The following is a 25,880-nucleotide window of genomic DNA, read 5'->3' as shown; positions in this document are numbered from 1 at the left end:
TAATTTTCTTTCGCAGATACCTTCTGTTCCCCTGCCTCTGTTCAGCAGTCTATCTGAGAGGTCACCACGAGGTTTGCTTTATTGCCTGGAGTCTTAGCAGGCTCAACAATTTTTGTTTGCTCAACAAATGTATCTTACACAGTTTGGTTGCAGGTGACACTGAAATTATGAAAACAAGCTTTTAATTTAAAACTGATTTTTCAAAAAAGGGACGTTTCTATGTAAGAAACCTAGCAGTTCTTTCTAATAGCTGCACCTCTAGATCCCACCCTCCCACTGTTAGTTTTTATTCGCTATTTGGAAAATAATTCATTTTCCATTTTCCAGCGTTTTCTGAGTCCTGTACGAATTAATTTTTAAACTCAATAAATAGGAATGAAGAAGCGTTTGCTCTGCAACTGCCTGACAGAGCTAACAAAAGCAACGATACCAGTTACCTTGTTGGTGGGGTTTGACTTTCCTTACAGCTCCAGTAGGAAACCCACGCTGCTCAGGTTATCAACTGGGGCCTGGTTTTGCATGATTTAAGTGATTCGGACAGAGCAGGCACGTCGCTCATTGACAAGCCTTCCACAGAAGCTCCGGTTTGAACTCCTGAGAGAATGTTCATCTTATGCGGGGGAGGGGAAGAATCCCCTGACTTCCGCGCGCCTGCCCCGCTCCCCGCGCCGCCGACTGGAGGCCCCGTGTCCCTGCCCCCCGCCCGGCCCTGCAGCAGGACCCTCATGGCGGCGGGGCCCCCTCTGCCGCCCGCCCAGGAGCGCACGTGCCGGGCCCGCCGGCAGCACGAGGCGGGCAGCCCCACGCGCGCTTCCCGCAGGGGGAGGCTGGGGGAGAAGCAGCGGCCGCCAGTTCCCCCCGCCCGCGCCCCGTCCCGCGCGCTGGCAACCGCCTCTCCCCTCCCTCCTCGCCCCGAATGGTTTCTCCCCCGCCGCCGGTCCCGTCCGCCCGCCCCTCCCTCTCTCCCTCCTTCCCCGCTGCCGAAGAAAGGCGCGGGAGAGAGCCGCGCGAGCGTGCAGAGGGAATCCCGCGGTTCTCGCGAGAACCGCCCCGCGCTCGGCTTGGCTGGGCTCGGCTCGGCTTTGCCCTGCCCGCCGGCCGGAGGCGCCCCGCTCTCGCGAGAGCGGCGCGGTTCCCACGCCTCGGCTGTTGTGTCTGAGGGGAGAGCCCAGGCGCTGAGTGGGCGGCGCGCACCGTCCCCCCCTCCCCGGTCTCACGGGGCCGCGCAGGCGCGCTCCGGGCCCGGGGAGGGGGGGCGCTCTCGCGAGAGTAGGAGTTTTGGCGAGAGTTTGTGGAAGATGGCGCCTGTTGTGACAGGGTAAGTGCGGGAGGTTGGCAGCGCCGCGCCGGGAGCCGTCCCTCCCCGGGGGTGCCGGGCTGCTGGCCGCTCGGCTCCCGCACGCCGCCGCCTCTGTCGCCGCCCCGGGGGAGTGAGGGCCGCCCCGCGGACGGCGCGGGGGCAGGCCCCGAGAGGCAGAGCCCCGGGGGGCTGGGGTCCCCCCGGGTGGGCGTACGGGAGGAGGCCCCCCGCGCCCCGGCTGACGGGCCGCTGGCAGCCGGGCTCTCCGGCCACCCGCTCCGGCGCGGGGCTCCCGGCAGGGCCGGGCGCTTCCTTTGCTCTCCCTCTTCCCGGCACGGGCGCACCGGCCGGGACTCCGTGTGGGGTCGGCGCCCGTCCTGGCGGCTCGGGAGGGGATCCCTCCCTGGAGGCTGCCCTGCGAGCCGCGGAGCCCAGTGGGGAGGCGACCCCGGGCTGGCACCGGCCGCCCCCCGTCTCCGCCGCCCCGGCTCCTCCTGCCGCAGGAGGGGGACCCCCGGGGCTGCCTCGGCCGCGGACCGGCAGCGCTCGGACAAAGGCTCTCTCTCCCGCGGGTGGGAGAAGTGGAGCTCGGGGCTCCAGCCCCGCTGCCGCTCCCCTCGCAGGGCGGGGGCCGGCGGGAGGCCCCCGGGCCGAGCCGCCGAGCCGAGCGGCTCTGACAGAGCGCGGGCGGGCTTTCCGCCCCTGCTAGCGGGACACCCGCTCCCTCGGGCTGCGGGACTGGGGCTCCCTTTTTCTCTTCCCTCTGCACCGTTCCCAGGGCTTTATTGAGTTTTAGCTGCCTTTTTCCTAATACTGCTCTGCAGTGAAGGGTAGCAGCCTCCCCACCCCACTAAGCCACGCTGGATTGTAATGAATGGTAGTTGCCATGCCTTTCAGCCACGCTGGGTAATACTTAATCACAGGTAACCAGCTACAGCATGTGTCACTGTAATAAGTGACACCCTCTTAGCCACCTACAGCTGATGAATAATAACAGCTTCACTACTGGTACACAGGACGCAATCTCACCTGCAAGTATTACATTGCATATTGCTGTCCTCACTACATCTTGAATTCTGCTGCTTATTCTAACTACCACGTCCTTAATTTTGGACAACACTAAGCACGTGCGACCTCCCTCTATGTGCTGAGGGAAGGGACAGTCAAGAGAACAGGCGTTTCTATACTCCACCATTTGTTCCAAATGAAGTCTTGACTGGTGGAAGTACTGCTGTGTCCTTCTAAAATGTGCACCTTATTTTATGATTTCACAGTGTGTCTGTGACCTTCTGTCTTCCCTGTGGGATTACATTGTCTGCAGCATTGGCTCTGTGGTTAGAGAGCAACAGCCTGCTTGGGGGTGGGGTGGAGTTGGTGGTTGATGCTTTTGTTCTCATGGAGAAGGTAGCATTATGGTATTTTGTTGTTTTGTTTGGCTGCAGCAGTGTTTCCAATTCCTCACTCTTGTTTGTTGAAAACTAAATCGAAGCTTTTGCTTGATTTCTCTCTTGATAAATGCATCTCATGCCTCTTACAAGTTTTCCCAATTAAATGTTCTTTAGGGAAGCTTGTCTTGTTTGTTATGGTTCCTGGAGCATACTGTTTTAGAGGTTAGAGTTGAAAGAAGGGAACAAATGCTTTTAAAGTTTGCTGTAAGTGTTAGTTTGTGCTCTAGTTAGTGATTAAGGTTTTTCCACGCTTCGGTCAGTTTACTCATCCGAATATTTGAGCTTAATTTCCTTTTGTTTATTGATTATTACAGGTTTGTCAGAAGTGTTCTTATGTTTGTGACAATACTTCTATCCTTCCCGGAGACCTGTTAAAATGTTGCCAGTAACAACTGTAGATTATTTTTTTAAAATAAATGATCAAATAATTTGAATATTAGAAAAAAATAGCATTTTAACGCTAGTGAAAAGCGAGCGTAGGCTTTTAATTCTAAACTTATTGATCAAAACTTGTAGGTCGAACAAGTAACTCTGAACAAGTAGTCTTGTTTTCTCTCTGCTGAATATTTTAGCATTGGTAAAATGAAGTCTATTAACTTTGGTTAGTGTTATAGTTAGATTATGTTAAAAAGCCTGATGTCTTTTATTACATGACCTGTTTTTGGAGTACAACTCTGCTGCTGAGTTGTCAGTGTGTGTTAGGATTAAAAACTGATGATACTCCAGTAGCTGAAATTTTTTTTTTCAAAATAGTAAGTAGCGGTCGTTTTCTTTCTAGTCTGTTCTGTAAAAACTGACTTGCATAGGGAAAAAGTGCTTGAAATTAAAAAGCTGTAACTGAAGAATACCCAAATGCCGCATTGTATTTTAATAGGAAGCTTGCAGTTTGTATGGGTGCTCAAACTTTGAGATAAAGCAGCATTTCTGTGGTCAATGTAAGCTGAATGTAAAAACAGTTTTTTCCTGTGAAAACTGTATGCCTAAGCCTAAATTATGGTGGATATGTTTGTGCTGTGTTGGAATGGAATAGTAGGAAATTACTGCAGCAGTTGAGGGGGGGGTGTGGTGGTCTCTTGTTTGCGGCAAGTGGCCCACTCCTGCTACTTGCATCACAAGGAACGTTTTGATCAAAATTGCTTGTATGTACAGTATGACTGAACCTGAATCGCAAAAGTAGATATAATGAGAAAGTACACAGAAACATTAAAAAAGTAACTGAAAATGAAGTATTAACTATTTGAACGATTACTTAAAACGAAGTGACTAATTTATGGCTGGGATAATAGAATAGTGTTTTGGGGTTTTGTGGCATATTTTTGGTTTTGCTTTTGAATGGTTGAAGGAAACTCATATTTTTAAGATTATGAAGTTAATGAAAATGTTATTTAATTGGAGAAGAATACTTTGAGTGCAAAATGCTGTTTTAAATAATTACTGATACTGCAAAAATACCTGTAGGCCGAATTAGTTCAAAAATTGCTATGCTAGGCCTAATCCAACCGTATGACAGCATTTCTAATCCTAAGGACTTAATTTTGTGTCATTTTTAAAATTATGTGAAATATGGAATGGTGTCTTCTCTGTAGCCTGCGACAACCTGATCTTTAAAATACAAGAGAATAACGTAAGAAGCCATTGCCAAAAATACCCTTGCAAAGATTCCTATCCCAGCAAACAAGTGAACAAAATTTAGAGAGGGTAGATGAAAATGATAAATGCTAGACATAGCTTTGAGTGCTTGATTACCAGTGAAAACCTCTGTAATAGCAGTACACAAGATAGCATTTGGATTATTTTTCAGGCAGGTTGAGAAGCCTTGAAAAAGACAAAACTGAGTGGGCTTATCACTAGTATGGTGTTTTCCACAGGCGCTGTGAAGTAGAACATTGTTTTAGTAACACTTTTCTAAGTATCGGACTATTTAAATTATGTGTCTGAATTAGTCATCCCAAAGTTCTGTGGTTAAGAGGTGTTTCCTGACCCAGAATACCAAACGATTTAAGGGCTCAGATCTGTGATGACATAGGAGAATGTCTGGCATCAGTGCAGCGAATTTTAGTGTAGTGGTCTAGGTGTGCCAGCCATCTGGTAGGTTTGTTTGTTTTTAATGAGAACTATGGAAAAACTTGTAGGAGGTTTTTGAAAGAAGGTACTGCTTTGTGGAGCTCTCCCCACCACGAGGGCAGCAGAAGAGAAGTTCAGAGATGAAAATACAACAGTTTATCGAAATTTTAACCTCATCTACATCCTGGTTAGTAATTTTAGGATGAGGACATTGACTTGGATGGGTCTTGAAGTAAAGTGTGAAGCGGATGCTGCTCAAGAGGTGGAAGAGGAAGCCTTGTGTGATCTGACCTTAGGCTAAAATAGCTATCTAGACAGAATGTTCAGAATAAATAAAGCAGGGCCAACTCTGGATTTTGGAAGATAAAGAATGCTTCACTAGTTCAGATGTGAACTGCTGTGCTCACAGGATAAAATTTAAGCTACTAAAGGCATATCTTAGTGATGTGGTGGGCATTGCCAGGATCCCAAAAACAGGTTTGTGGGTTTGAGGGCTGATGCTTAGCTGAGTCCTGAAAGTTAATGGCTTGCAGTGGTGGAAAGAAGACCAAAGCAATGATAGAGTAAGACCTGTGTTTTGTCTATGCTGAGGCTGAGCTGATAGTGAGGCATCTGTACAGAGAAGGAGAGATGCAAGCTGATGTGTTAGCTTGGACAAATACAGGATATATGAAGTAAAAAGTATGATCTCATAAATGGCAGGGAATTAATAGTTGAATTTGAATCCTGGCTCTGGACAAAGTGAAGAAGGGAAAGGGATGCAAGGCAGAAACCTATTAAATGATTCATAAAATAGTATAGGTGAATGAGGAGGCTCCTTCAGGGGAGGATACACTGAAAGAACAATTAGAATGGTAAGGGATGAATCATGAGAGCAACAATTCCAAGGAAACCAGGGAGAATATTTCTGGAAAAGACTCATTGCTGGTAGTCTTGGGTGATTGACAGGTCCATGAAGATAAGAATTACACATTGATTCTGAGCCTCATTGTAGGGTTAGGCTGCAAGAAATGTTAGTGGTTTCGGTGAAGCTCAAGGAGTAGGAACAGGATTATATAGACTACAGGAGTAGAATTCAAGGATGGGATCTTCAGGCTACAGTTTTTACTGTCACTGGAGGTTTAAACATGGTGCTTATTAAGATTTGAGTAGTAGCATAACTAAGGCTATTGTATTGTGTATATGCACATGATGAGTGTCGAAGGTTGGGATAAACTCATTTACAATCAAATGTGTAGATGTCTTTGTGTGACTAACATTTAAGTCGTTATCAAGGAGCGTGTCAGCGTCTTAAGTCTGGCTATTGGGAAATCTTTGTGAGCACTATATTCTTGAAGGAGTCTTCTGAGATGCTTGCAAATATTCTTTTAACCTTTTGTAGTTTCAGTAGGAGCAGTTTTAGGAAGTTAAGCTCTTGATTTGGATTTTATTTGCCTTCATTTTATTAAGTAGCTCTTTGTCATTTCTGACTTTTTCTGGTTGATATAGAGCACAAAGAAACTTTGAAAACAATCTTTTTATAGCTTGATTTCTCCAGAAATAATCTGTAGACTGTTTTACTAGGCATAATATGTGTACCTTTTTTGCTGCTAGTTAAAAGGAAATATCCTTGACCAATAGCTCTTTCCAGAGATCTCTTTTAAGAATGCTCTTCCGTACTACAAATTGCATAAGTGATCATGGGTTTATGAATGAGAGAGTTTCTTTCCTCTGACTTGCTAATTTCTCCTTTGCAGTAAGAATTCATTGTAGGGCTGCTTTTAATTATTTCCAACTTAAGCAATTTCTATATTTAAAAAGAATGTGAAAAGAAGATAAAGTAGCCTGTAGCTACTTACAAAGCCTTCCTAAAATACCTGTGGTGCCTTCATGGGAAAATATTTTGAAACCAGGTTTTATAGTTAGAGAATCAGTTTTGGTAAAGAGTACAGTTAAGGTGCAATACATACATACCTATTCAACGCTTTGTTTGGTTTTTGATAAAATTAAAGAGACATTCTAATTTTAGAATTGTAAAATACATGCTTAATACAAACAATTATTCTATCTTATGCAAGACATTTGGATCTCTATTGAGAATAATGAATGTAGTTTATGCAAAATATTAGTTTCACATTTGGAGAACAAATCATGTCAGCAGAAATTTTAAAGTTCCAGGGTATCTTTTCTATGTTTGTAATACTTGCCACCCTAAATTCTTTATAAGTTAATTGCAAGCACGTTATTAACTGACCTACATGGCACTCTAATGTGCTGAATCACTGCCTCCCAAGAGAATTTCACAGGGGAGGTGTACATTTAAGTGGATTTTTAAAAATTTATGTTACTGCAGTATTTTTAAAAATTGAAGAATTGTAGTGTCTGCCTGCTTTTAGAGTTGCTTTTTTTCTCCCCTGTGTATTTAGGTGAAGAAGGGAAAAAGGTAAATGTCACTAGCTGTCTTGCCAGATGAAATCTTAATTCTGTTGACAAAGTGGATATGCCATTTAAGTCTGTAGTATTTCAAGGCAAGTTAATAATTATAGGTGTGAAATTATATTCTTGATCTTACTGAACTTTCATCACTTCTATGTGGAAATGCTTATGTTATATTATAAACTTTTCATACTTGTCTTGAACATAATTGTGATAATTAAGATTATATGAGGCAAGGAAATAATATGGAATTATGGTCATCTCTTTCCAATGTAAAAACTCGGAAAAGGAAACAGCCGATAAATTTCTTTGAAGAGAAAATTATTAATAGAAAGTAGCGATTTCCATATTGTTATATTCACACTGAGTCTTGGAAAAGTGCTAAACTTAGAGTTTGACATTATCTCATTTCCTGGGGTTCTACTTATGTTGTGGTGCTCTTTACTCATAATTCGCGTGTGTGTGTGTATTTTGTGGTTGCTACCTTTTTTTAAAAAAAACATTAAGTATCCTTTACAGCCTAAAGAAACTCTTTCATTGCTTGTTTCTATGTGATTACATTGGCCACTTCTCAGAGCCTACGTAGACTATTTTAAAAAATTTCGTTTTCTGAAAAACACTTCGTACTCTTCAGTTGGAGAATAGTTAGCCAGATAGTGGTATATGGCCATGTATCTTCGTGCTGTTTTGCTTGTAAATGCATAAACTACATATTTGCAATGGTAAACTTTTTTACCAAGAAAGAAAAGGAGGTAGGAGTTTCAGTATGTACAGTGCGAGAAATCTCTTGATTAAAGTTGCAGTTTTACATCGTTACAGGAGACAGAGGCTATAACTTTACAACGATAAACACTATTTTTGTGTTCCATTTAATATTTTTTGTAGTTTTTGAAAAGCTTGACTGGTGTATAAAATTTTACTATAAGATACAGTCATTATAATGTTCTACTGTTTTGATTAATCAGATTGCTTGATGATTGACATGCTGCTAGGACATGATTTATTACTTCTAAAGCAATCTGAACATTTCAGTCAACAGCATGTTTCTCCAGTAAGTTTGTGGAGTTCTTTTCTGAGCATACCTTTTTATGTAAATAAGTCTTGTTGAACTTAAGTATGTATTTCTGTAATTATTTAAATAAAGTTCTTTTCATTGCTTCACTTGGAAAACATGAAGACATTAAGGTGGTTGTGTTAAGGTATAACTTTTCCTCATTTGTTTCTTATTCAGGAGCAAGAATTATCTCCTTTTCATTGTAACTGCATGACTAATTTGTATGAAGTGCTATTTAATCAGTACATTCAAGATCCGGAACACTTGTTGTAATAGGCAAGCTGTATTAGCAAGTGGTCATTTTTGACTGCTCTGCATGAGATTACACCTGCTACTTCATTTAATTTTTTTACTTCTGGTAGGTGAGATACAAGGATATATATTGCAGTGGGTCGTAGTCAGTCTTTTGGTTGGTAATCTAATTATGTATAGTTACTTGAGTACCAGAATGAACATGATAATTTTCCCTTTGAGTACAGACAAATGTAGACATTTTTGTGTATGTGCCAGAACAAAGTCTTTCTACTGGTATTCTTGGTAACATTGCTTGGTCCATAGAACATTTCATCTGCACTTTGTTTTTTTCAGAGCTATACATGTGGCATATTTCTAGTGTGTGGTGCTTTGGGAGATTACCAGGAAACTTGGTGTCAGAATGAAACTTGATCAGGCAGCCATGAAATTCAGAATTTTCTAAGCTTGAGAGAAGGCATTGAATTGTGTAAAATACTGGTCCCTAGTTTTTGCTGGACCATAGAAATGGCACAGAGTAAAAAATACCGTCTAGGCAATATTCTACTTTCCTTTTACTGGCAGTTTTTATTTTAATTCTATAATTAAATTTTGTCTGGGAGCAGTGGCAGAGGATCTTGCAGGCAGTGTTTCTTTTGCAAGCTGTGGATTAGGAACTGCCAGTGTAGAAAGTAAGGTTCATCTTGTTTGTTCAGCAGAAGAATTTGTGAAGCCAAGCTTTTATAAGTTTTTGATAAGGGGAGGGGGCTGTCTCTGATAACGAGCTTTCACCTGTGCTTTTTGAAGGGAACTTCAAAACTAAGGTCTAGAGAACCAGAGGTGCTTGCGCTCACTCTGAATTTGTGGCATTGCAGAAGAGTTCTAAGGCCTGGCATAATAGAATAAATAATAATTAAACTTAGTTATTTTGTTGTTGTTGTTCCAGCATAACGGCCCTTCATGTCCTGAACATGAAAAAACAAGCACAAAGCCCCAGTAACTTGCCAAGGTCAAAGGCAGAGCCTGTGGAGTGGTAGAAACAGAATTACTGTCTCCTGATTTGGTTCTCATTGCTCTGTGTGGTTTTGAGCCATTCACTGTTCGGAGTTTGCTGGGTTTTGATGGGTGGCATCATGTCTTCTTTCCCGGCTGCAACTGTGAGAAATGGTCAGAAGATATCAGGCTTCCTTAGGTTTTTAATATGCGTAACAGAAAGGTATGGTAAGGAAGACTAAGAGTGACTGTATTCATAATTACTGTGTTTTGGTAGAAGCAAGGGATATTAGAATAGACACTAGAAGGATGCTGCTTTTGCATAATTGAGACACAGAAGCAATGGATAGGGCATGACGGGTGGATAAATTTGCTTGAAGAAAAACAAAATGGTGCTGTGTGCTGTAGCCATGTTTTTATACTACTGAAGAAATTATTCTGTATGCTGTAGGTATTTATTTTTAAAATTCAAAATATTTTACCACTTTCCAAATCAGCCAGCCAACTCTGGCTTCAGTAGTGAACGTAAGAATTCAGAAAAGGAAAAGCTTTACTGAAAGACTGGTGTTATTCTGCGTGTGTATGTTTCTTTTCATGCTCTCTTAGTTTTGTAGTAGATATACAGTGATGACTAGTAAAATCCTTAATAATGTAATATCTTCCAGAAGTGAGGGGGATATAGCAAAACTATTTTGGACATGTCTTTTCTGTCCAAGTATTTTTCTGGCCAATTTTTTTTTTCTGCTGTTCAGCACTTCTGTGCCAGCACTGAGTCCTGGGGTGTTGTTTTTGGTTTGGTTTTTTGTTCTCCTTTTGCATTCCAATTTTTTTTTTAGTATTGCATGGTTGGTGGTGTTTTTGTTTTGTTTACATGTGCATTACAAATGTCTCATTAATAAGCGACGCAGAGCAGTTAATCAAAATAAGTATTTGGGATCGGGCTTCCTCTTTGGAATAAGCTTATGGTACAGTTGATGCATTGTGACAAACTTTCAGTCAGCAGAGATGATACAACTTTGAATCCTGATCATGATGTAAGACACTGAGAGATCTTCGTAGAAGTACTAAATTTACATGGGTGGCTTCCAGTGTTAATTGTTTTGCTGCTGATTATGGAGGTGAATGTACCTCTTATTTTGGCTGCAAGAGTGATAAAAGAATATATTATGTAAAGATAGAAAATAGGGAGTTCTCTAGATCTGCAGTAATTTTTTGCCAGAAGGGTCATCAGAAACAGGAAAGTTCAGGCATAAAAACTTATTCTAATATCTATTGTAATTAATATAGATGTTGGCGAGGTTTGTGTTCAGTTTTGATAATACAGTATGAGATTTGTGTTTGCGGTGCTTAGGGTTAGATAGCAGCGCTCTCAAAATACTAAGAACTGTTTAACGTGAGAACAAATGTCAGAACTTTTTGCATTTTTATTTGCAGTGGGCAAAATACCTGCATTTCACAACAGTTAACAGGCAAAACAGAGGAGCTGTTATGAAACAGTGTTTAAAAAAAGTCTTACTGAATAGTGTTACTCACAATTAGCTTGTTGAAGTGATAAATCATACTTAAAGTGGTAGCAAGTGGACCAGGCTCTTACAGTCATTTGCCAAGTGTTAAAGGCTACTGGAAAGTGTAGGACAACTCTTTTTATTGGATCCTTTGAGCTGTCAGGGTAATTGTTCTTGTTTTCAACTGGCTGCTGCATCTACACCTAGCTTTTGAGACTGCAGTAAACAAAAGGCGACCTCAGGAGATTCACTGAAGGTACCTGTCAAGGCAGAGTTTGAAGGCAGTCCTTGTGTGAGTATTCCCTGAATCTAGGCTGAATTTTCATGTGGAGATAAAATATATAAGAAAGAAATCTCTGGATGTACCCAGTGGTTTTTCAGTGTTTCATCCAGATAGTTTTTCTGGACAAAACTGTAGGTTTGGGGCTTTTTTTAAATATTTTTCAATACTTAGCAAGCAATTGGAAAAACTGAACTGACTTTTGTCTGTTTCACCTTATTGCTGTATGGCACTTAAAAGTTAGCAGTAGGCTGGTTAGACTTGTCAGTTTGCATAGTCGTGGAAGTTATATTGCATCAGTTCAAATTTGAAAGTTTATCTTTTTCAGTTAAAACGGTTCTTAAAAAACAGCAACCCAGAAAGCAACAGAAGTTATTAGGCAGTGATGAGTATTAACATCTGTAGAGATAAGAGACTTCTTTACTTACTGGAAGTTTTCCTCTGTGCTTCTGGTGAATGGGATCCAAATTCTGGATATTGTTGTTTAAGGTACTTTCCTAACATAGATTTTACTGGTGGCACTTTTGATACTTTCTCTGTTGTATTCAGTATTCTCCTACTTACTGTACTGATTTTAGGCAATTTCTTTCAGTAATGATATTATGGGTTTTTTTAAGATGGAAGATACTCTTCTACCAGTGTCCAACTTGCTTTCCTAACATTTTCTCCTTTTTGTTTTGACGTTAGTTGAAAAATGTGTATAGCCACTACTTGACATTCCTTTCCTCTGATTCCAATTTAGATCCAGTCAATTCTGCTTCCTCTTGTTATATATACAGCATATTGAAATAATGTTGGATTTTCCTATTTAACTTAGTTGCTTTCAGTCTTGTTCTCTCCTGAATTTTGTGACCAGGCCTCAGTTTTGCTTCTACATCTCTGCTTTTTATGGAGTAGAACACCAGAATACTTTCTCTCCTTTTTTTTTCTGTGCAGTTTCTGTGTAAACCCTATTCTCTTTGTTCTTGGGCAGTCTGTGTTCACTTACTTTTGTCCAGAGCAGTACTTCCAGACTACTTCCCAACAGTGTTGTTTCTTGCTCTGGATCTGTCATGTTCCTTCCCCGCACCTCCCAGTTTTTGCTGTTACTAGCCCTGTAAGGCTTGTAGTGTGCTTAGAGCATCACCACCATTGTCTGCAGAATGGGGAAGTCACTGTTATTACTCAACCAATGTGATAATCTAACAACTCTATGTTTTAAGTCAAGTCCAAACCCTATTCTTTGCTTTTTGGAACTTGGAGCTTGGCCATTTCACTGTCTTTGGTTGCGAGAGGAGATGTCTAATGAGCATGTATGCTGCATGTCTCCCAGCTGAAGAACTGGTGAAGATTGGAGAGAAAATAGGATCTGAGGAATTCAAGAGCCCCAGATACCTTCTGTAAAAAGAAAAAAAAAAAAAGACGACAAAATATTGATACAGAGAGAAGAAGAAAATTAAGTTATATGGGGAAAGCCAGAGAAAGTTTTGAAGTGTTAATACTGTGAAGGCAGGAAATATATTTTGGGAGGGGTGGGAAGAAGACATGGTAGAGGATCACTTTATTTTGGAGGAGTTCTGTTATTTCCTTTGACTGCCCTTCTTTCTTGTGACATGTTTCAGTCCTCTTCATCATCTTAGAAGTGTATGGGAAGCTATTACTATTTTGTTATCCTTTTGCTACTCCAAGAGCGATGGAAAAAATAGAACTTTGAATGAATTCAGAGACTACATTCTGTTGCTAGTGTCTTTGTAGGGAGTATATTGAAAGCTGTGAAGAAACAGGACACTTTGTTCTTACTAACATGGTTCACTTCTAAAGCACCAGAACTGGGAGAAAGGATTGTTTTTGAAGTGATGAAAGCAAACAAAGGAAAGCTGAGACTAGGTTTTGAAAGCTAAATTCTGTAAATAAGCATGGCCCAGAAAGGGGTGGGTGGGTGTGTATACACTTAAACTTCAGGTCGTTTGTTATACAGCTTTGTTATATAACTTAAATTAATATTTACGATACAGAAAGTTTCTCCTAACATAAAATGGGTTAACAGACCATGTGTAACTTTCTGCATAAAATGGTAATTTTTCTTTGTGCCTAGTTCGGTGGTTGAATACAAACATTGGATTTGCTTTTCTTAATATCTTTTCAAAACCTTAGAGAAATATTATTCATACTGGGGTGTTTAATATAGGTTAAAAACTATCAGTCTGATTGAAATAGTTCTCTCATTTTTTGTTCTCATGAGAGAAGGCATCTTTAGTTGTTTGTAGATTTTGTGATACACTTGTCATGAACTTATCTGCTATTGTTGCATCACAAAAGAATAAGTGTTTGAAAGGTCAACATCAAGATGTTCCTGAAGATGATGTGTAACGCTGGTGTGCTTTTTCTTCCAACAGCTGAGCCTCAGTTTACTCGCAGTGATTAAGCAGCTTGTGTAGCCCTTTGGCTAAAGCACTTCTCCCCCTTCATTTTGCAACAAAATTTAAAAAGTCACATAGGCATGTCCTTTGGATATCAAAGTTTAATAATAATTCCAACCAATAAGGCTTGATGTGTGCAACCTTTCTCCTTGGGTAAAAGGAACCTTCGAACATTCAGTCTTGCAACACTGGATTGTAGCTGGAGAAACAGGAAGTGAACACTTAAGCTTTGTCCCAGATCTTCATTGCTCCTTCTGTCTGTGGCCTCTTCCTTTTTTCAGCTGCTTTCTTAATTTCTGCCTTGGAAGCCAAAAGTAACTTCATGCTGTTCTCCTAAGAGTTGAGTCATTTATCAGCTTCTCCTTTGCCAAATAATCTGTAATGGAATCCACTACATTTTCTTCTGCTTCAGACTGTTTATTGCATTGCCCACTTGCTTTTGCCTTTCTGTCTTGGTCCTCTCGATTCCTTATTCTGTGTCTACATTTAATTGTAGCTGTTAGAAACTTCTTGAGGACTCTGAGTTCAAAGTGCCCTAGGCCTTGGCACAATATCATTCCTGTAAGTAGCCTGTAATCACCTATAACTCATACTGCTTGCAAATCTCACTTGTTGGGTGGCATGCCACCAGGTTCAGAGAGCCCTTTAAACAGGGGCTCTAACATACCTGAACGGATGGACTGTGTTGGTTTCCATTACAAAACCAGTCAGGATAACTGGGGCTCCTGGGACTTCTCTGTACTCCTTGTGTATTGTGAAGAGTGGTGCCCTGATGGCAAGTGTGCTTCAGGTTTGTCCCAAGGTGTGGTGGCATGGTCAACCAGATCTTGTAACTATTAAAAGTAGCATAGCTGAGCAGCTCTTGGGTGCCTGTCATGGCACTGTTTGTATAGTTAGTGAAGATGGATTTCCTAAAGGACATTGTGCTTTGTAGTTGCCAATCTTTGGGGAAAGCTGGAAAATCCTTTCTTTGGGGAAAAACCCTTAAATAAACAAACCAACGAAAAAAAAAACCCTCAAAACAAGCAAAAAAAACAACCAAAAAACCAAAAACACACCTCAGCTGGATCTGCAGCTTTTTTGTTAAAAAAAGGTCTTATTTTATTCTCAAAAGTTAGAAGCATCTGGTAGCAGGGCTGTATTGCATGGTACCAAAGCAAAACTGCTTGGGACCTTCAAATGTAGAAGCTCTGTTTTCTTGTTTATTTAAATTAGCTTTAAAAGCAAATAAATGACTGGTAGAGACTCATTATGCTTTCCCTTACTGTTTGTAGTGAATTTTATTAATAAACATTTATATTATTTTATGGCACTTGACAGCTAGCCTTCTGTGTGTACCTTCAGACAGCTGTGGCATTGTGTTGCAGTGTTCAGGTCAGTGGTGAGCGTCTGTGGCTTCTGAGCCATGTGGTTTGCAGGCTTTTGATATGCCACTCCAATATGAAAATGGCTTTCGTGATGTGTTAAACCTGAATTTTAGTTCTGGGGTGGAGTGACCCTTCAAGGCTGATCATACTGGTGATGCCAAGTTGCACACCTAGTGTAGCGCTATTCTATAGCAGAACTCTCCCTTGGTCTCTTCTCTGCCCTACTGGTCTCCAAAGCACATAGTATGTGTTCTGTACTACCTACAGTATGCTTGGACCATGTGAGGTCCAGTTATTAATAAAAGCTATGCTCATTCCTGGCGTCAGCATTGGGCTCAGGGATCCCCTGAACTGAAAATAGTCATAGGCAGGAGAATGTTCAGGAGAAGTACCATTTAGGCTTGTCTGATTCTTACTCTCCTTCAGCTGTCCGTTAATCCTGCTGTTGGAGATGGACAAATGCTGGAACCCTGGCCTGAATAAGAATAACCCCCGCATCCACTAGCAGTGGGAGTGGAAGGCGCTGTACCTCTGGGTGGACTGTCTTAGCTCTGCCCTTCCTCATCATTGCCTCACTTGTAGTCTGGGGTTGGGGACGAGAATGAATTCTAAAGACAAAGGTAGATGATGTGTGTGTGGAGGCATCCTAATCTTCTTTTGTCTCTTGATTAACTTGAATTTTCTACTGCTGCAAAGACTTTGAAGAAATTCTGGCGGTAGGAAATATAGATTTCGCTATCTCAGTGTTGAAGTTTTTGTCTGATTCTTCAAATTTCTTTTTGTTAAGGTGTGGAAACATTGAAGACTTTATGGCTTTTCTGTTTTACACATGTTCTTCTATTTAGCTGTAGGGAAGTTGGTCTTTCTGCCCCCAAGGGAGTTTCCTGTGTATATGGAAAAAATACAAAACAGAAGTGAAAAATACCTCAGGCTTCCAAACCTGCCGCTCACATTTCACTTCTCCCACTACCCTTCTTGACATAGAAAAAGTCCAGCAGTTCTTCCTCTGTCCCCCTAGCAATACCATCTATTTAAAGAGCTAGACACTATCATAGCTAATACGGTAGGTAACTTGGCACACAAAATTATTGCAACAGTCTGTGAATGACTGGGGAAATTAAAAAAAAAAGTTAAATAATGAAATTCTTTTCTGGTGTTTATCTTTAAATTGCCAGAATGTTTTATTAGGCTTTCTTCAGGCTAGTAAACATAACAGAATTTGATACCTATTCCAAGAGGTTTATAGTCATAAGTAAATCTAGTATGCAACTCATGGGGTTTTTTGTTTAAAACTCCACTTGAGGCAGGGGCCCTAAAACTGTGTGTAACCCAACAGTTAAGTTGCATTTCATAATTTATTATTGTCATTAGAAATTGGGGAGACCGTCTGCTTACAGTCTTGACTGTCGAGCAAACAGTTGGCTTCTGTGTATCTTATGCCTGGGTGAACAGATAACAAATTGAAAAGACTTGTAAGATGAAATGCTGGTATTGTATTCTATATGCGTGAATGCTGTTTGACAGTATTTAAACCTTCCCCATAACCATATAAGATGATTTAAGAACTTTAAAATCGGCATTCTGAATTTTCTTCATTTGTTTAGACTGCATTTTGGATATGCTATTGTCAAGTTCTATAAACAGCAGGACTAAAGAACTTGTTGCCTGTACATTTGTGCCCTGTATGATGAGGAAAGCTTACAGGACAATACCACGAGCTCCTTCATCCCTAACGGGCCAAGTGTAGCTGTAGTGTAGCTAAGGTATATGCTTACTATCTATCCAAATGGCATATGCAAAGTAACCAGCTGTGAAACAAACGGTATGTAAGTTCCAAGTTCTGCTTGTCTTTCTCAACATCATCAGTATTTTGAAAATGTCTATCCAGCCTCCAGTTTTCATAACACTCATAGCAACTTAATTGTCTTTAAAAGCTCTTTTCTTCTTTCTAAACTGAATTAGAACTGACCTATAGGTTCCAAAGTTATCGCAAGGATGGCTAACCATTTTTATAGCATAAGGTTCATTTTTTAGTAAACGGAGAAACTAAAGCACTGAAGGAGTATTAGCTGTTAGTAGAATACTAAGCCTGCTCTGTGGACACATTTGTGTGTCCGTATTTTCCAGAACGCATTAATGCCTTGGAAGAAAAGAAACCATCTCTCTGAAATGCTGGATTCTAAGCTGTAACTTTTAATGTAGGTCATCCCCTGATTTTCTTTAGGATGAGGTGTTTTTTGTTCATTTATCTTGGCTGCACAGACGTCTGTGTTTTAATTCAGGAGTTCAGCTTATCTGTCTGATTGCTAAACCTTAATGATCATATTTGTCTGTGATTTTCCCATTTTTCTTGGAAAGCTCAGTCTGCCCTGTTTGAAGAAGCAGTAGGCAGGAATTGCAGGAAGGAAATCTCCCTATTGATTAGCGTACTACACACTCGACAGTCCTGTGTTACAGTGCAATTGTTTTTAAACTGGTCAAGATGAGTGAGGCGGCAGTAGCTAACTGAAACAACTGCTTAAATTTGGTTGTTGAGTACTTCAAAACAGTTTTGACAATTTACTTTCCCTTCTGGACTGAATGTACTTGAAAGGATGAGACAATGTTTTGAAAAGAGGTTGGGTTCAGAGCTCAGCAGTTGGGAGCCTTTGCAACACTGCTTAGGCACGCTTATCATGCAAGAAAATCCTTACATAAAAATTTGTGCCAGCAGAGGCATTCTGGGAAACTAGTGTTGTAGGAGTCACAGGTTCAAGATCATGCAGAAGTTAAGTGGTGTTGGGTAAAGCGTTCTTTTAAAAAGTAGTAGTTCCTTAAACACTTAGAATACCTAGGTCAAGTAAAATCTGTCTCGGAAACATTCTTGTTTTCAAGTTGGCTTCATAGTTTACAGTGTACCTCATTAAGATGCAGGGAGAAGTTTTACCAGTAATTTGCATCTGTGTGGAGTTTAAACTTGACAAACCTGAAAAGCAAGCCTACTCAAATTAAGTATGATTCACACAATTTCCATTTAAAAAAATGGACAATAACTGCTTTGCATTTGTACTCTGCAGGTTTTTTTATATGAAAAATGCCCCGTAAAAGCTATTTGGGCACAATGGGAGCATGTGTAACTACATAAGAGAACAGTAATATTATAATACCAGAAGAAAGGATGATAAGGTGTTAGCCTGCTAACATCCCAGACACATAATCTAATCTTTTCATATGGTTGTTGTAAATGTACTGTGATAGGAGGAGTAAAAGTGTATTTTTTGGAGTCTGTTTAATTATCTTCTTCAGGGATCATTGACTCATTTACCACAACAGTTATTAAAAGTAGTATTGTGTTTGATAGGCATTGTGGAAATTAGAAACAAATTGCTAGAGAAATACAAATATTTGAGTTTTGCAATTAAAAATAGCAGTAATTGAAAGGTTGTATCATTTAAACAGAAATATACTTGTTGTTATACATACCCTATTTTCCCCTTTCTCTTTCATTAGTCAAGTATTTGTTAAATGCGAATCTGAATTCCTGTGTCTTTCCTGTGTGGGTATGCTCTGTTGATTATTGCACGGGCTGTAGCTGAAGTATAACTTAATCTCTTGGAAACACAGAAGTAATATACCTATGAATCAATTCAACAACAGCAGCAAAAAGTCTGAACCTTTTAAATCTTCTAAAATATTTGTTTTTATTAAAACACAGATTTGTAAACTGCAGTGGGAATAGCACCTAATTTTTTGTGTAGTTATGTGATTTTAAAGGTTTAAGAATAATTTGCTTATATAAAATGCTCCCCAGTTGGAGGCCATTAGTACAACCACAGTGAAAAAGACTGACAATGAAGAATGGCCTCAAAATTATTTAGTTGTCCTAGAAAGTTGAACAGCCTTCTAATTCTCTTTTCTGGGGTGTGTGTTGATTGCTGCTGTTCTTATATTCATGGGATGATGTATTCATAAGCTTAATTACAGAACAATATACTTGAGATTGATTAATTCTAGGATACTGACGGCTCATTTGGCAACTGTGCCCAGTTAATGTTAGTGTTAACCACATAATTCCTGAGTGATGCATTAAGAAAACATCTGAAATCTAGTAAAAACCTGTAATTTTGTAAAACAGGTTGGTGCCAAATACGGCTTTTTTAAAAAAGCATATGTATTCACAGGTTTTCTGTCATCATTTTAATCTACTGAAGAGATTAATTTTATTTACCAATTTGGAAATTACCGTGTGCATGGAAACCTGCTTATGAGCTGATAACCTATGCTCTGCTTACATATTGTTATCGTTTGTGAATTGTTTTACAAGTCTAGAGTCAGTGGATGAGACATAGTTGCATAGGAGTAAGCTTACATAACTCTAGCAGTTTCCTTTTCATGAATATAAGGAGCTGCTTCCATTTTGCATTTTGAAGGACTGCAGCAGTATGGAAGCTGGAGGAAGAAAGGGAATGAAAGGAGATGGTACAGACTGTGTTTCAAAAAGAAAAAAAAAACACAACAAGCAAAAAAAAAAAAAAACAAACAGAAAAATTCTAAAATATAAGAAGTTGATTCAACTGACAGAGTTGCTGGAGGAAGGAGATAATAGGGAAGCATCCCCATTTCCTGAAGTGTTGTTTAGAAGTATTAAAATATAGTCAAGATTTTTAAAAACGGTGCTTCAAACATTTCCTTTGGTGGGCTAAGCACTGTATATGCTATTGCTGTCAGAGCTTACAGATCTTAAAAAAGATCAGTAAAGGGAATGTGTGAATTGGGGGTTTTATCATTATTATATTATTTAAAATGCAATGAAGAGAGTCTAAACTGAAGCTGTGGATGTACCGGCTTTCTAATAGCATGCTGCCACCGAAGTGGGAGGTCACATTCTCCTCTGAGTGTTCTTGTTGATTGCATTGTGGTGCCACTGGGCACTCACTGGGTTCGTTACTGAATCAGTAAAATTCACTTCCCTTCCTTCCTTTCATCCCCCTCCTCCCCAGAAAGGTACTTTTTGTTCTGGGCTACTGATTTGAATCAGTCAGTGGAAAGGTCTGACAGGTGCTGGAGTTTGGTGTGTAAGGGTAGGTCAGTGTAGCCAGGGTGAAGCTGACAGGCAAAACCTGTGTTAGGTGGTGACAAATCAGCTCAGCTGCCTGTGAGGCCACAGTCCAACTGCGAACTGGAGCAGCTGGGACACAGACATGTTTGCTTACCCTGACCTTGCAGAGAGGTGGGAGAGGCATTTGAGACAGTGGTGTCTTAAACTGTCACAGCAAGACTTGTCAGAGTTGGTCTGCTTAAACCTTAGAGATGTTGATATACTTAGCTGCCATTTTGCATTAAGTTCTGACTGCATTTGGGGTGACAGTCTTCTAACTATCCTAAGCTAAACTTTGACTAAGGATGTTAGTCTGCTGGTAAGATCTCTTAATTATGCTTAAGACTTGTTTTTTGCAAGTCATCTTCCTTAAACAAAAGGAAACAACTGACTCAAGTCATTAAAAATTAAAATAGTATAGTGTGTACACTTTTTAACTTTCTAGGTTACAGGATCCTTGTGTGTTTTATTTTCTTACATATAATTCTTTTCCATGGGAGTTAATGGGCTTGCTAGAATGTAAGAGAAAACAAGCTTAGCTGTTCCTTCTGTGTCATCTTTTTTGGCTTCTGTTAAAGTTGGATTTGCTGAGGTGACCAAACAGATCTCTGCAACCAAAACCACTGGTTTCCTCTGTCTTCTGCTTCCCAGCATGTTAGTGATGTGACAGATTGATGGGCTGAGTTGGCTCCCTCTGAAGGTCTGAGCTCAGCAGGTGGTGCAGGGGGAGCTGGTTGAGGAGCTTGGAGCAGGACAGTAAGCCCCTTAGAGGCAGATTAATTAGTATGGTCTCCTTGTTTTTCTGCTCATAGGAAGCTCCTTTCTTTATGTGGGTATAGAGTAAGGAGAAGCACATGGAAGAGTGATTAAGCTATTACTTTAATTGACCAGTGGTTAGATATTTTGAGCTGGCCAATGACTGTCCCTGTCAGGAACCTGTTACCTCTTAAAGAGGTGTTCAAAAGAAATGCGTATTTCCCTTTATGGTTAGTGAGGTTAGGCTGGCTGTTTGAGAATCTTTCTCCTTTGCAAGTTCAGTATGGTTCTTTACCACTTCCTTGCAAAATCATTCACAATTTCTGCTTCTACTATGTATTTTTGGCATTACAGTGAACAGTGGCAATTCAAAGAAAACCATGAACCTTAAGTTTTTGTACTGCTGTTTTTGTATCCTTGTTCCTAGCAGTCACTCTTTCTTGGTTTGCATGGATGAAGATAAAACTAATGAGTCTTACTGCACATTCCCTATGCAGTTACAATAGCTGAGCCAAATTATATTGTGTTTTAGGGACTGAGATTCTGTTGGCATGCTGATTTTTTTCAAGCTGATATCCCTTTCAGTTGCTAAGGTAAGTGTGTGCAAATCTGCAGTTTCCACTGAACACTTGAGCCAACTTTATTAGGGAGTCAATCAAAAGAAATAATGGTATGTGAATATAGAGCAATCTTAATGGAGTAATTTTTTATTATGTTTCTCACATTCTACAACATTCTAACATTTTAATGGCATGCTTTAAGTTGATCCTATCTATGTTCTTTAGTATACTTGATCTTTGGGCTACTGTAGCTTCTTTCAGCAGGTACCCAAAGCAAAAGCAAGGAAAACACATCTCCAGATGTATGGTTAGGCACTGTCGTGTTCTTAAATAAGCTATCGTTATTGACTTTGTTGCCTTACTTATTGTGGTAGAGTTGTGTGAGTTCTGTCTGGATTAAAATTATGTCCATTTTGGACTAGACCTTTGATTTTTAGAATCACATACAAGTATAGTGATTTACTGCATGAAGTTTTTTCCAGTTGTAGGTAGACTAGTATAAAGAAGTGAATTTGTTTACTTCTATAAGTTGTTTAAAAGTGAGCCTATTTACTAATATGATGCAAGCTGTATTTAAATTGCAGTTGTGGTTCTGTGACTTTCTTTTTATGGGGATTGGAAAAGAGAGAGGACAATAATGAAAGCGACGTGGGAGGATGAAAGCAGGTCAGAAAAGGGAGAGGGAGTTTCTAATTGAACCAGTGACTTCCAGTGAGAGGGCGTGACTAAATGAAGCAGAGCTTTTTCTATTGTATTTATGTCAGTATTATTTGATATAGTGCCAAAAGTGTATATAGTGCTGTACAGTAGAAGACTTGTTTCAGACATGTAACATATTCCCTGTGCTGGAGGACTTAAATTCTTTAAATACAGGCCAGAGCAGTACAGGATCATGCAGTACAAAGATGTGATAGTGCGTGGTTGGTGGCATTCACCCTGGAGCAGGTGGGTCTCTTTTTTTTTTTTTGTTTTTCCTGAAGAGAGGGAATGTTCTGTGTATTGATCAAACACTTTTCTGGTTTTGTGATTTCAGGGGCTTTCATGCCCTCTGCTTCCAAAAAGCCACAGTGCAATTGGACCACCCATCATTTGCTCTTTACAGGGGAGAAAAGGACATTAGGAGTAAGAGAAACGCTAGCATTGTTCATGTCAATTGGTGAGGTTTTAATTAATTTTATCTCCTTTTGTAGGGTGAATAAGAAAGAGGGTATATTGGGTCAGTAGTATTTCAAAGCAGATTGGCTGAGTTTGTCTCTTTCTACATTTTGTGTGGATATGAAACCTGTATTTTTAAAATTGGTTAGCTTTTAGTTCAGCTCCTAATCTTCAGGACAGAGTCTTCATAGCAATATTTATTACAGTAGACACCCTAATGAGAATTAGGGCCTAAGTGCTTCTGGCAGGCGAAAGTGAGAGTGAGTTGATGACTGCATGTGACTGTTAGTGCATGTGTTCATCCTGAATGATGAACCAGCCTGCGGCGTGATGGGTGATCTGGAAACTGGCATTTTGCTGATTTTATCAGCTCCAGAGGATCAGGCTTACAAACCCAGTTGCACCTGGAGGGAGCAACAGGGGAGATAGGTGTCATTTCTTCAGCAGTTTCCGTACTTCAGGTGTGTGATATTACAGAAAGAAAAAGAGCCTCTGAAATTAATCATTTGTCTGTGTATTTAGTTGCGTATGCCATGTTACATAAACCTAAGTATATTCATAGCAAAAAACCCCAAACCGTCTCTAAGATATATGTATCACTGCAAAGTAATGGATCTACATAATCTTCAATGTCTTTTGCACCTTTCATAGAACTGAGTAATGGCCACAGCTGTATTTTTTATTGAGGAAGTAGCACAGCAACAATTTCTCTGATTCTGCTAAGTGAAAGGAGATAGTAGAAGACCATAAAATGTTTAGGGTATGGGTAGTCTAAGGATTTAAGAACTCCCTTCTCTAAGATGCTACGCAGATAAAACCATGGTAGTTGGGGACACTCAGCTCACAGTGTAGGTTGGGTCATATTAGGCTGTATGGCATTAAGTTATAACTCCAAAGATCAGTGGAGGGCAGAGAAAAAAAATGTGTGAGACGTGGAGGTTGGTAGCCTGAGAAAAGTAAATCTGCTCAGAACTGTGTGGAAAAATTAGTTTTGTGGAATTGTAGGCTGTGGAGTACAGAGTGGCTGAGAGAAGAATGACTTCATTACCTGTCCTTTCTTTTGACAATGTAAGTTTGTTTATTTTAGTTCTTTCTGTTTAGATTGTGTTTCCAGTGTGGTGTTTGTTTAGTGCTGGATGTTACTGGTAGTACAACTGTCTGTTTCCCTTAATGATCAGACCTGTGCATATTGAACCTGTTTTATGTTTTGGAGAAGACAAAATTTTCCTTCTGAAGGGCTTTTTTTAGCCATTTGTGTGGTTCATTTGTTCAATATCCTCATCCATGGAAAAGATAAATGTGAAATGCTCTGTTTGAGCATAAGTGATATAAATTGCTTGTGTTCACTTCCATCGTAACTGAATTTATATATCCTATTATATGTATTTTGCATTAATCTCCTAGAAATTTTATCCTTTAGGTGTTTTTGTTTTTTTAATCATGTGTTAAACCTGTAGAACATCACTCCTGAGCTGTGCGTTTTTACCATTGGCAAATAGTAACAGTGGTCTATTTTCAGCTTGATTTAAAAAATAAAGAATATCAGTGTGGAAAAAACATGTACTTACAGAGATCAAATGCATCAGCTACCTCCAACAGCAAACAAATATTAAGTGATGTGAATCACCAGTTATATTTAATGTGTATTTGATAGACCAATCATAGCAGAAACCACTGTATGAAATTTTGTGATCTTTTTTATTTACCAGCTCATGCTTATTCATAAATGGCAGGTTTTTTTAATATGTAGGAATTATCTGTGTCTGTGAAACCATCAGATGGATAATGTTTCCTAGTGGTAGATGATCTTTTCCTTTGGGAGTTGTGTTCTAAAATGTTTGTAAGAGAGTATGGTTGTGTAGGTGAATACACAGAAATATTTTCCGTATTTGCATCTTGTCTTCACAGAAATCTATGCACAGGAAAATATACTTAGGTTAACAGAAAATTCCTGTGTTTTAAAATGTACATCTGCCACTTCGCATTTACTGTTGATGTAATGTCATTTTTAAATGTAGAAATCTGCAGAAGCAAAACAAGGCTGCTGTGGAGGAGCTGAGCCTTACCGTGTAGGTTGCAGTATACTGCTTAACCTGTATGAAACATTTTTAACAAATGGAAGATTAACGGATAGCTCCTGAGAACTATTCAGTGTGTCCTGTACATGGGCACTGTTGTACATATGCTGGCTTGATAATTTTAAGTATGTTTAAAGTCCATGAGTGTGACCTTTCCTCAGTGTCTCTTCAGTTCCTAATTTGTCTGTGGTAAGCAAATTGAAGCTGGAAATGAGCAGAGAACGGAGGATTGAAAGAAAAAGAAAACAGAGTCCCAGCATGCTACTTGAATCTGTCTCTTTCAGTTTTCTCAGAGGATGTCTCTGTTAAGAGCTGAAAAGGAATACTTCAATATTAATCCTCAAACTTTAAATGTAAAACTAGAAAACTGGCTATTTCACTTTCCTAGATCTTAGATAACCTCAGTAGGAAAACCTAGTGAGTTTGTAGTACACCACGTTTAATAGGTTTGTGGTAACTTAGCACAGAGCATTTTCAAAGTGTCTTTGTTTCTTATAGTAGAATCAGTAGGCTGTGTTGTGATAAGGGTCACCTTGTGCTAAAGGCTGAATGTACATTTGAAAGACTTCTTAGCTTTCCAGATATGTAGCAGTTGTTTCGAAGTTGAGGGAGAATGATTGAAAAATACCTGTAAATTACTTGTCTGTCTTTAATTTCTTCCTTTGAAAGGCTTTTACTTACTGTCCAACTGCAAACTCTTCACATTCTTTCCAAGTTTCATGGCTATATAAGAGGTCTAGGAGGAGGTTGCGTCTGACAGTTGACTGTTTTTAGAACTGCGATTAAGCGAGACACACACAGGTTTCTTTTGCTGTGCTCCTAACTACAATATACCTGTAGTAGTTGAAATGCCAGTATTTCTTCCTCCCCAATCCTGTTGCACTCAATGGCTTTTGGGATACCAGCTATTTGGTAGATACTAGAAACATTGGAACTTAAATTCAACCTCTTGCTAGATGTCATTGTCACTTCATATTTTTGGAGAGCAGAGGTTGGAATGTCTTATGTTCTTTCTTTTAGAATACACTATGCAATTCATAAGCTTCTCAAGTGATTATATAAAAATCTGAAATTCTTTTCATTAGACTCAAGCATTGTTTCCCTCAGGCCTCCTCTGAGGAAGTAAAAACTTTCTTTATTCACTCTATTCTGTATTTAATTTAGTATTCTTAATCATCTCTATCCCCTAGTAAGCCTA

General features: G+C 39.8%; 1 protein-coding gene across 2 annotated transcripts in view; it reads left to right on the top strand.

Moving 5' to 3' along the window:
* Positions 1-1,198: 1,198 nt before the first annotated feature.
* The window catches only part of RBPJ (recombination signal binding protein for immunoglobulin kappa J region), a 56,342-nt gene continuing 31,660 nt past the window's right edge, over positions 1,199-25,880 (top strand). Inside the window, exon 1 of one of the 2 annotated variants that reach the window (XM_075091725.1) lies at positions 1,199-1,318. In XM_075091725.1, coding sequence (XP_074947826.1) covers positions 1,299-1,318 — 20 coding nt within the window. In that variant the 5' untranslated portion in view covers positions 1,199-1,298. The remainder of the gene's footprint in view (positions 1,319-25,880) is intronic. The other variant, XM_075091724.1, reaches the window with a different exon arrangement.

Source organism: Phalacrocorax aristotelis, chromosome 4 (genome assembly GCF_949628215.1).
Source record: "Phalacrocorax aristotelis chromosome 4, bGulAri2.1, whole genome shotgun sequence".
Classification (NCBI taxonomy): Eukaryota; Metazoa; Chordata; class Aves; order Suliformes; family Phalacrocoracidae; genus Phalacrocorax; species Phalacrocorax aristotelis.
This window is presented reverse-complemented; position numbering and strand designations above follow the sequence as displayed.